This window comes from Xyrauchen texanus, chromosome 17 (assembly GCF_025860055.1).
Source record: "Xyrauchen texanus isolate HMW12.3.18 chromosome 17, RBS_HiC_50CHRs, whole genome shotgun sequence".
Lineage (NCBI taxonomy): Eukaryota > Metazoa > Chordata > Actinopteri > Cypriniformes > Catostomidae > Xyrauchen > Xyrauchen texanus.
Window position 1 is genome coordinate 45,406,056 of NC_068292.1, and position 12,500 is coordinate 45,418,555.

The 12,500-nt window shown below is 45.1% G+C and overlaps 1 protein-coding gene across 1 annotated transcript in view; it reads left to right on the forward strand.

Annotated features, from left to right (window-relative positions):
- Positions 1 to 12,500, forward strand: part of LOC127658076 (intermembrane lipid transfer protein VPS13B-like) — a 252,573-nt gene that overhangs the window by 2,593 nt on the left and 237,480 nt on the right. The window contains 2 exon segments of the mRNA XM_052147177.1: positions 1,103 to 1,267; positions 11,251 to 11,394. Coding sequence (XP_052003137.1) covers positions 1,121 to 1,267; positions 11,251 to 11,394 — 291 coding nt within the window. The 5' untranslated portion in view covers positions 1,103 to 1,120.

Consider the following 12,500-nt stretch of genomic DNA (forward strand, 5'->3'; position numbering starts at 1 on the left):
GTCTGTCTGACTGACTGAGTGTCTGTCTGTCTGACTGACTGTGTGTGTGTCTGTCTGTCTGACTGAGTGTGTGTCTGTCTGTCTGACTGACTGTGTGTGTGTCTGTCTGTCTGACTGAGTGTGTGTCTGACTGACTGACTGACTGAGTGTGTGTCTGTCTGTCTGACTGACTGAGTGTGTGTCTGTCTGTCTGACTGACTGAGTGTGTGTCTGTCTGTCTGTCTGACTGACTGACTGACTGACTGAGTGTGTGTCTGTCTGTCTGTCTGACTGAGTGTGTGTCTGACTGACTGACTGACTGAGTGTGTGTCTGTCTGTCTGACTGACTGAGTGTGTGTCTGTCTGTCTGACTGACTGAGTGTGTGTCTGTCTGTCTGTCTGACTGACTGACTGACTGACTGACTGACTGAGTGTGTGTCTGTCTGTCTGACTGAGTGTCTGTCTGTCTGTCTGACTGAGTGTCTGTCTGTCTGACTGACTGAGTGTCTGTCTGTCTGACTGACTGAGTGTCTGTCTGTCTGACTGACTGTGTGTGTGTCTGTCTGTCTGACTGACTGTGTGTGTCTGTCTGTCTGACTGACTGTGTGTGTGTCTGTCTGACTGACTGTGTGTGTGTCTGTCTGTCTGACTGAGTGTGTGTCTGTCTGTCTGACTGACTGAGTGTGTGTCTGTCTGTCTGACTGACTGAGTGTGTGTCTGTCTGTCTGACTGACTGTGTGTGTCTGTCTGACTGACTGACTGACTGAGTGTGTGTCTGTCTGACTGACTGACTGACTGAGTGTGTGTCTGTCTGTCTGACTGACTGTGTGTGTCTGTCTGACTGACTGACTGACTGAGTGTGTGTCTGTCTGTCTGACTGAGTGTGTGTCTGTCTGTCTGACTGAGTGTGTGTCTGTCTGTCTGACTGAGTGTGTGTCTGTCTGACTGACTGTGTGTGCGCAGGTGTAGAGTTGTTAACTGTGTGTGTGTGTGCGCAGGTGTAGAGTTGTTAACTGTGTGTGTGTACGCAGGTGTAGAGTTGTGTTAACTGTGTGTGTGTGTGTGTGCGCAGGTGTAGAGTTGTGTTAACTGTGTGTGTGTGTGTGTGTGTGTGTGTGCGCAGGAGTGCAGTGACGTCAGGATGTTGGAGTCATACGTGTCTCCTCTCTTGATGAGTTATGTGAACCGCTACATAAAGAATCTGAAGCCGTCAGATCTGCAGTTGTCATTATGGGGCGGAGATGTTGTGCTGAGCAAACTGGACCTGAGACTGGACGTGCTGGAGCAGGTGAGATGGAAAACATCCCAGTGGGAATGTGTATCAGGAGTTGTGCTTTCAGTCATGCACCCTTTCCACAGTTTGGGATGCAGAAGTGAACTATAGCAGGGTAAACTTCGGGTGACCGTGGCATATATTATTGAGTGTCTGAGCTGCTCTGTGTGTGTTTATATGTTCTGTAGGTGTCTCACCTGCTTGAAACCTCATTCTCTCCCATTGTTTGTTGTTGTGTAATGTACACGCCCATATAACAATAATAAGTGCAAACTCTTTTAATATCTTTTCTGTTCTTTACTGTCATAAAACACACAAACAACAATTTAATTCCAATCACACATAAAACTGATGCTGTAAAAAATACATTTGACCAAAGATGTCAAAGTCCTGCGGCTGGTCTTAAAGAGACAGTATCGCCACTGGTCTTAAAGAGACAGTATCGCCGCTGGTCTTAAAGAGACAGTATCGCCGCTGGTCTTAAAGAGACAGTATCGCCGCTGGTCTTAAAGAGACAGTATCGCCGCTGGTCTTAAAGAGACAGTATCGCCGCTGGTCTTAAAGAGACAGTATCGCCGCTGGTCTTAAAGCGACAGTATCGCCGCTGGTCTTAAAGAGACAGTATCGCCGCTGGTCTTAAAGAGACAGTATCGCCGCTGGTCTTAAAGCGACAGTATCGCCGCTGGTCTTAAAGAGACAGTATCGTTTTATCACTTTCATGACATATCAATGTAAATACTTTTAAATAGTACAAATAATGGATCTAAACAACAAACAAAATATTATATATATGCAATTTCAAGACATTTATTGATAGAATACATGGAATGTGTATATTTGTAAATTATTAATTTATTTCATACTGTATGCAATCAAAATGCACATTATTATGTAACTGGAAGCTTGTGACTCAGAATCATGATATTGTGATGTCATATATCGAATCTTCACTTGTACCGCAATATGGGCACTGTAGGATCGATTCGTTCATCCCTAACGATCAGTCGCATTATTATATCATAATATCAGTAATATCAATGCTTCTCCAGCGGGCATGCTCAGTGGCACGTGCCACAATGTGACGTTCGTAGTGATCCGCCTTGCAAGGTTCCCCCCAGATATAACACGATTTCAGAGTTCCCCACCTTTGATTCTAATTGCCTGTTTTTTTTGTGTCTGGTCTTGAGAAACAATATAAAACTCTACCAAAACGAGCGATCCACGTTTTGAGGGTTGGCGCTGTTGTGCGCGGGGTTAATGCACACTCTTATTTCGGTTTGTTTGGTTCTGGGGGAAGTTCGGGGATTGGCTGTGGCACTAATGTGGGAATGTGGTCTTTAGCATTTTATTTTTGACACAATTATGATTATAGATATGGGGTGGACGTGTGTTCTTTAGTGCTGGCTCGAGTAAGAGCAGGGGAGTCATTACACTGATTAATAAACATCTACAATTCAAATGTCCCAAACAGAGTAAAGATAAATTAGGAAGAGTCATTATGTCTAATATTTACACACCTAACACTGATGATCAGGGCTTTTTATAGATCTTGAAGGGAAGCCGCTGAAACCCCTCATGATATGATATTGGGACTTTAATCTATTGATGGATTCAGTTCTTGATCATAGTGAAGCAAAAGTGTGTAAGTCCCCGAGAGCAACACTGATGCTTCACAGGTACAAATCTTACAGATATTTGGAGACTTCTGAACCCATCTGGTATGGACTATACATTCTTTTCATCAGTCCATTCTGGAATAGATTTATGTATAAATCCCTAAATAAAGACGAAAAATTTACGAGAAAAATGTTAGTTGTCGAATAGTCGTTTGATCTCATTTAACATGAAATCACATTAAACTGTAACGGTGACGCGTGAGAGCAGCAGTTCAGAATTACACCGATCACACTCCAAACTTTCACCGTTTATTTGATGTAGATCCCAAAATATCAGAGAATGATTAAAGAAAAAGTACATTCAAAGTACCGTTGTGGAATAAGCGGAGGCGGAGCTCTTTAAAGGAAACATTGCGGCGTTACGTCTTTAATGCAGTAAAATGTCTTTATTGAAGTTGCAATAATACAGACGCAGATCATGTTAATAACTATAAACTCAGAAACATGTCTCTGTGTGAGACTCTTCTGTGAGTCGTGTGAATGTCCCGATCTCAGGGGGAGAGAGACTCTGTCACGGGACGCTCATCCCTCGAGCGCACACGCTTAATGCAGCTCGATTAGAACTTATTTCATACGGAACGTATTCAAACCCCCTTAAATTTTTCACTCTTTGTTATATTGCAGCCATTTGCTAAAATCATTTAAGTTCATTTTTGTCCTCATTATTGTACACACAGCACCCCATATTGACAGAAAAACACAGAATTGTTGACATTTTTGCACATTTATTAAAAAAGAAGAACTGAAATATCACATGGTCCTAAGTATTCAGACCCTTTGCTGTGACACTCATATATTTAACTCAGGTGCTGTTCATTTCTTCTGACCATCCTTGAGATGGTTCTACACCTTCAATTGAGTCCAGCTGTGTTTGATTATACTGATTGGACTTGATTAGGAAAGCCACACACCTGTCTATATAAGACCTTACAGCTCACAGTGCATGTCAGAGCAAATGAGAATCATGAGGTCAAAGGAGAACTGCCTGAAGAGCTCAGAGACAGAATTGTGGCAAGGCACAGATCTGGCCAAGGTTACAAAAAAATGTCTGCTGCCCTTAAGGTTCATAAGAGCACAGTGGCCTCCATAATCCTTAAATGGAAGACGTTTGGGACGACCAGAACCCTTCCTAGAGCTGGCCGTCCGGCCAAACTGAGCTATCGGGGGAGAAGAGTCTTGGTGAGAGAGGTAAAGAAGAACCCAAAGATCACTGTGGCTGAGCTCCAGAGATGCAGTCGGGAGATGGGAGAAAGTTGTAGTAAGTCAACCATCACTGCAGCATCCACCAGTCGGGGCTTTATGGCAGAGTGGCCCGACGGAAGCCTCTCCTCAGTGCAAGACACATGAAAGCCTGCATGGAGTTTGCTAAAAAACACCTGAAGGACTCCAAGATGGTGCTAAATCAGATTCTCTGGTCTGATGAGACCAAGACAGAACTTTTTGGCCTTAATTCTAAGCGGTATGTGTGGAGAAAACCAGGCACTGCTCATCACCTGTCCAATACAGTCTCAACAGTGAAGCATGGTGGTGGCAGCATCATGCTGTGGGGGTGTTTTTCAGCTGCAGGGACAGGACGACTGGTTGCAATCTAGGGAAAGATGAATGCGGCCAAGTACAGGGATATCCTGGACGAAAACCTTCTCCAGAGTGCTCTGGACCTCAGACTGGGCGAAGGTTCACCTTCCAACAAGACAATGACCCTAAGCACACCGCTAAAATAACGAAGGAGTGGCTTCACAACAACTCCGTGACTGTTCTTGAATGGCCCAGCCAGAGCCCTGACTTAAACCCAATTGAGCATCTCTGGAGAGACCTGAAAATGGCTGTCCACCAACGTTTACCATCCAACCTGACAGAACTGGAGAGGATCTGCAAGGAGGAATGGCAGAGGATACCCAAATCCAGATGAGAAAAACTTGTTGCATCTTTCCCAAAAAGACTCATGGCTGTATTAGATCAAAAGGGTGCTTCTACTAAATACTGAACAAAGGGTCTGAATACTTAGGACCATGTGATATTTCAGTTTTTCTTTTTTAATAAATGTGCAAAAATGTCAACAATTCTGTGTTTTCCTGTCAATATGGGGTGCTGTGTGTACAATAATGAGGACCAAAAATGAACTTAAATGGCTGCAATATAACAAAGAGTGAAAAATGTAAGGGGGTCTGAATACTTTCTGTACCCACTGTATGGCACTGTGCATTTCTTATTGTGAAGGAAAGTGGCAATATGCAGCTTTATTAATAAGAGCACTTTGCACATTAGTTTGGAAATAGTTTTTTATTCATTCTATTGTTTGCTTGTTTATTTAGGATTAGTTTTTTAGTACTTGGTTAAAAGTTGCAAAAGTTGAAGCAAATCTTATATAAGTGTTCACAAATGTTTTAAGCATACATTGTTCAGTTTTGTTATAATAATATATTTAAATGAAAGTGTTGCTCAATGGCATATTTCTGTTCTTAGTTCTGCTGCTGATGTTTTGTAGACTTTGTTAATAAAAGAGTGTTGCTTAGTAACATGTTTTTGTTTGGTACCGAAAATTGTATCGAGTACCGTGAAATGTCACTGGTATTGTACCGACTGCTGACATTCTGTTACCGTGACAACACTAGTGTGGACAAAAGTTCAGAGTGTTTACAGTTTTTTACGATCGCTATGACAGATTTTTCAATACATTTAACAAGTTTCCTAAACTCTTAACGCACCAACACACCTAAAACACACAATTGGCCAAACGGTTAATTTCATGCTCAAAATCACACATTGTAAACTAATTTTCAAAATACAATAATACACTAACACAATACACTATGTCTAACAAAACACTGCAAACATGTTTCAAAATCAAATAATTATTCAAAACACTAACACATGTTCTCTTCCAACAGGAACATTTAGTCAATCATAACACAATGACAAAAAAACACTATCATCAGCTGAAATTACAGAAACTGCATTATTTTATGTGTCAGGTGTTATACAACAGACAGTATATTGTATTGATCATAGATTGTGTTTTGCACTGCAGTTTCTTTTGATGCCTCTCTACATTTCTTTTGTTGGGTTTAGTAAATGCATTTTACTTTCTTTTGCTGCAGAACTTCAACACAAAAAATGAATGACCATCTCAGAGTAGCTTTATAGAATGTACAGTTTCTGAAAAAAAAAGACAGAGACAGAATTGCTGCAGTAAAGACTTTATTTGCAAAAGGACATTGCTGCAAGATATACAAACAGAAAAAGCACTGGAATAATAATTTAAAAAACAAAGTAATCTTCTAATCTGCCCGGTCTTCTGCATTTGGCCACATGTTCTCATCCACATCACACCTGATATCTTCTCTGGCAAGGCATCGTGGGAAGAATCTTTTGGCATGCCTTATCCACCCCTGGCAGTGTTCAGCTGTGATGTCTTGGCATGCAGCATCCATTGCATCCAGGAGGGACATTTGGTCATGTGGACCATCCTTCCATCTCCAGGCTGAGAAAAACTCCTCAATGGGGTTGAGGAAAGGGGAGTAAGGGGCAAGGAAATGGGACATCATCCTTGGATGGGCGTCAAACCAGGCTGTGACTGCACGGGAATGGTGGAATGCCACATTGTCCCATATGATCACATATATTGGCAAGTGGTCTCCCACCTGTCCCCTTTCTACCTCTGGCAGCAGTCTTTCGTGCAGGTCTTCTAAAAACAGGAGAAGGCGGTCTGTGTTGTAGGGGCCAATCTCACATTTATGCAGGAGTGCACCGTTGTTGGAGATTGCGGCGCACATGGTAATGTTGGCTCCTCTCTGGCCCGGCACGGTAACTGTGGCCCTTTTGCCAATTATGTTTCTCCCACGGCGACGCCTTTTTGCAAGTTGAAGCCAGCCTCGTCAACATAAATAATTTCATGTGGGACTTGATTGGCCTCCAACTCCATGACTCTCTGAAAGTAATTAGACACAGTGTATGTAAATGCTTTGCTGTATATCTACTGTATGTCCTAATGTACTCCAGGTTTATAGAGTAGTTTACTGCAAAACACACTGTGTATAGTACAGTAATGACTGTATTGCATAACCTTACCTGGACGTATTGGTGACGGAGTTCTTTGATGCGCTCACTGTTCCTTTCAAAAGGAACTTTGTATAGTTGTTTCATTCGAACTCTGTGTTTAGCTAGAGTCCGAGAAATGGATGTTATGCTGATTGCTGCAATGTTCCCAAAGACAAGGATGTCCTCTACAACTCTGGACTGAATGTCCTTCAGTTTTATTTCATTGTCAGCAATCACCATGTTGACAATAGCAAGTTCCTGTTCTTCATTCAGGAGCTTTCCTCTGCCCCCTGAGGGAGGCAGACGTTGAATACTTAGAGGGACAAAATACAGTGACATATTAGAGACCGGAGGCACACAGTCACTGTAATAAATGGTAAAATTATTTACACTTTGCTGTAGGAGAAGCAATATCCTACCTGTTGGTTTCTCTGAAAATACGGACAATGGATGCCACTGTGTCCCGGCTGAGATTTGGCTGTACTTGTTCACCAGCTACTCTGTATGATAGCCCGTGGTTTATGACATGGTCAATGATAGTAGCTCTTATTTGATCAGTTACCCTAGCTCTGGTCCTTCTTTGAGCGCCACCACGCATTCTAACTCCTCTACCTTGCCCCACTCCTCTCCCTTGCCCTTGCCCCACTCCTCTCCCTTGTCCTTGCCCTTGTCCCACTTCTCTCCCTTACTCCTCTCCCTTGCCCCACTCCTCTCCCTTGCCCCACTCCTCTCCCTTGCCCCACTCCTCTCCCTTGCCCCACTCCTCTCCCTTGTCCTTGCCCATGTCCCACTCCTCTCCCTTGCCCTTGCCCCACTCCTCTCCCTTGCTCTTGCCCCACTCCTCTCCCTTGCCCCACTCCTCTCCCTTGCCCCACTCCTCTCCCTTGCCCCACTCCTCTCCCTTGTCCCACTCCTCTCCCTTGTCCTTGCCCTTGCCCCACTCCTCTCCCTTGCCCCACTCCTCTCCCTTGTCCCACTCCTCTCCCTTGCCCTTGCCCCACTCCTCTCCCTTGCCCCACTCCTCTCCCTTGTCCCACTCCTCTCCCTTGCCCCACTCCTCTCCCTTGTCCCACTCCTCTCCCTTGCCCCACTCCTCTCTCTTGCCCTTGTCCCACTCCTCTCCCTTGCCCCACTCCTCTCCCTTGCCCTTGCCCCACTCCTCTCCCTTGCCCTTGCCCCACTCCTCTCCCTTGCCCCACTCCTCTCCCTTGCCCTTGCCCCACTCCTCTGCCCCTTGCCCTTGTCCCACTCCTCTCCCTTGCCCTTGCCCCACTCCCTCTCCCCTTGCCCCTTGTCCCACTCCTCTCCCTTGCCCTTGTCCCACTCCTCTCCCTTGCCCTTGTCCCACTCCTCTCCCTTGCCCTTGTCCCACTCCTCTCCCTTGCCCTTGTCCCACTCCTCGCCCTTGCCCTTGTCCCACTCCTCTCCCTTGCCCTTGTCCCACTCCTCTCCCTTGCCCTTGTCCCACTCCTCTCCCTTGCCCTTGCCCCACTCCTCTCCCTTGCCCTTGTCCCACTCCTCTCCCTTGCCCTTGTCCCACTCCTCGCCCTTGCCCTTGTCCCACTCCTCTCCCTTGCCCTTGTCCCACTCCTCTCCCTTGCCCTTGTCCCACTCCTCTCCCTTGCCCTTGCCCCACTCCTCTCCCTTGCCCTTGCCCCACTCCTCTCCCTTGCCCCACTCCTCTCCCTTGCCCCACTCCTCTCCCTTGCCCTTGCCCCACTCCCCTCCTCTCCCTTGCCCTTGCCCCACTCCTCTCCCTTGTCCTTGCCCCACTCCTCTCCCTTGTCCCTTGTCCCTTGCCCCACTCCTCTCCCTTGCCCTCCTCTCCTTGCCCTTGCCCCACTCCTCTCCCTTGTCCTGGTACTCGCTCTTCCCTCTCCCTCGTGCAGGCATTTCTTTCTTTCTTTCTTTCTTTCTTTCTTTCTTTCTTTCTTTCTTTCTTTCTTTTTTTGTGTTGCTCTATATTGTTCCTTTTCCACACAAGATCAGCCCAAAGAGTCCTCTTTTAAAACATATGATCATGCGATTGAAAGAACCTCAACACCTGAGTGTGCTTCCTAGATGGGAATCAGCTGTGATTTATATATTTGCATAACTTCAATCAGCTGTTTCTCATTAGCAATGGAATAAGATACAGGGAATATATTTGTGTTTCAATTCACAATATGAACAGCTGTTCACTTTGACTTTAGCCTACATAAGTTATGTTTAGAACATGATGTTATCTGTTCTGATATACAGTGTGAAAGCATTTGTAAATTTGACTGTAAAATTACAGTGTTTTGGTCTTGGTTGAGCTTGTGTGTAAAAGAAGTTCAAGCATTTTAAATTTGTGTTAATTGTATGCATTTTGTGTTAAAGCAACAACAAATGTGTTAATAGTATAGCTTACACAGACGGATGTAGTGCTAACTGTGTTAAGAGTTTAGGAAAATTGTTAAATGTATTGAAAAAACTGTCATAGCGATTGAAAAAAAACTGTAATTCTGATGTTGCCTCGTGCAGATGAACCCTAAATTAAGTATTAATAAAACCCCTTTCTGCTGGTCAGAGTGGATTGTGAGGGGGGTTACTGCACTTGGTGTCCCGTATGAGAGTGTTGAGATCCTTTGAGAATTTGGGTCATCATTTTGGGATTCCCAGATCGCAGTTCTTCATGTATTTACAGCTGTGACACCTGCTCTGTACTGTTTTTGGGAGTAGCACACACCCCTAAAGCAGCAGATACACTGGGAGGGGTGATTACTGTTTTTGGGAGTAGCACACCCCCTAAAGCAGCAGATACTCTGGGAGGGGTGATTACTGTTTTTGGGAGTAGCACACACCCCCCTAAAGCAGCAGATACTCTGGGAGGGGTGATTACTGTTTTTGGGAGTAGCACACCCCCCTAAAGCAGCAGATACTCTGGGAGGGGTGATTACTGTTTTTGGGAGTAGCACACACCCCCCTAAAGCAGCAGATACTCTGGGAGGGGTGATTACTGTTTTTGGGAGTAGCACACACCCCCCTAAAGCAGCAGATACACTGGGAGGGGTGATTACTGTTTTTGGGAGTAGCACACACCCCCCTAAAGCAGCAGATACACTGGGAGGGGTGATTACTGTTTTTGGGAGTAGCACACACCCCCCTAAAGCAACAGATACATTGGGAGGGGTGATTACTGTTTTTGGGAGTAGCACACCCCCCCCTAAAGCAGCAGATACTCTGGGAGGGGTGATTACTGTTTTTGGGAGTAGCACACCCCCCCCTAAAGCAGCAGATACTCTGGGAGGGGTGATTACTGTTTTGGGAGTAGCACACCCCCAAAGCAACAGATACACTGGGAGGGGTGATTACTGTTTTGGGAGTAGCACACCCCCTAAAGCAGCAGATACACTGGGAGGGTGATTACTGTTTTGGGAGTAGCACACCCCCTAAAGCAGCAGATACTCTGGGAGGGGTGATTACTGTTTTTGGGAGTAGCACACACCCCCCTAAAGCAGCAGATACACTGGGAGGGGTGATTACTGTTTTTGGGAGTAGCACACACCCCCCTAAAGCAGCAGATACTCTGGGAGGGGTGATTACTGTTTTTGGGAAAGGTCATCATGAGGCATCAGTGTGTTACTCCTGATAATTCAGAGTCTGGGGGCGGAGCTTCAACTTCTATCAAGAGATTATGGGAGAAAGATTTAATCTTGGTATCGGAGGAGGGGGTGTGGGATAGGATCCTAAAAAACATCAAGTCTGTATCCAGAGATTCAAGGGTGCACCTGATGCTATTCAAGATTTTACATTGATATTATTGGACCCCCTCTAGATTATATAGGCTTGGTCTTAAAGACACGCCCACCTGCTGGTGATGCCAATCAGAAGATGGAGACACAAATGACCCATGTTTTTTGGGGGTGTGTTAAGGTCCAGGGGTTTTGGTTGAGGGTTCATAGTTTTGTATTTGATGTCTTGGGGACTCAGGTTTTGTTTTGGCCCAGACTCTGTATTTTGAGAGATGAGGCGGTCAATTAAAGTGGGGAATAAACATGTGGAGGATTGGGTCCTGGTGTTATGGTCGCCAGGCGTTTTTGAGGGGTTGGAAGTCAGCTGGAATGTCCCCATTTTAGGACTGATGCTCTGAGATGGGGAGGGTAGCGGCTTTAGACGACTGGGGAATTTGTGTTATTGGGGAATGGGGTAGATGCTTGGCGTCCTTGGAGGGTTCTCGGGGTGGAATAATGGAGAGAGGGTTAAAGTTGATTCTGAAATAGTCCTGCGGTGTGAGATGACTGTCTTCATGTGTGTTTACAGGAACTCAAGCTGCCATTCACGTTTCTGAGCGGACACATCCACGAGCTGCGCATCCACGTGCCCTGGACCAAACTGAGCTCCGAACCCGTCGTCATCACCATCAACACGATGGAGTGCATCCTGAAACTGCGGGACGGAGCTACGGTCAGTCACGCTCATTACTGTTGACCAATCACACATCTACAGGATCACCAGTCCTGACCATGTGTTTACTGACGCAGATGAGACACATGTAAACACATCGCTGACATCTTTCTGTCAGTTCCATCTTTTCTCTCAAATATTGACATGAATTAGAGTTTTCAACCAAAACTCCTCATTGGCTTCACCGCATGACCAGATCTGATTTTAAGGTTGTTATTTTAAATGAGATTCTGCTCTGAAATAATTACGCTATTAATCGCACTGCCCCCGTACCGTAATGAGGAAGAGTCCTGAGAAATGCTTGTAGTACCACCTGTGTCCTCCAGGGGGCAGTAAGTGACAATTCGGCTCTATGAGCAACACACAGTTTATACAGTGAGGAAACACTTCAGCAGAACAACACGCATGTGTGTTACATTCTTGTGTTCAAACACTTGATGAGCACAAATCTGAACTAAGAGATCTCAAGACGTGTCTATGACAGCCCTAGTTTTAAACCATAACTGGCATATTTATTGGTAAATCAAGCATGCAGATGATGAATGTTCTTTTTAAAATTGTAACTCCTTTTCTCCCCAATCTGGAACGCCCAATTCCCAATGCGCTCCAAGTCCTCGTGGTGGCGTAGTGACTCGCCTCACTCCGGGTGCTGGAGGACGAAACTCAGTTACGTCCACGTCTGAGACCGTCAATCCGCGCATCTTATCACGTGACTTGTTTAGTGATGAGCTTCACTAGCTCCTCCCACTCCTCCAGCAGCTGTTGCCAGGGGCAATGGACTGGCGCCAGGCAGACATGTTTGATGTATTCGGGGTGTTTTGGAGAATTTCTGAAATGTTCAAGAAAATGTATAAATAAAATTGATCAAATGTTGAAAACATTCTGTGCATTTTAATTTAATTTCAGCAGGTTATTTAAAAAAAATAAAAATAATAATAATAATAATAATAATAATAGTTGTATCCCCATTTCACCCCAATTTTGGAATCCCCAATTACCACTATATAGTAGGTTCACAAGTCTCAGTTTCCTCCATGTCTGAGATCGTCAATCCGCGCATCATATCACGTGACTCATTGAGCACGTTACCGTGGAGACGAAGCACG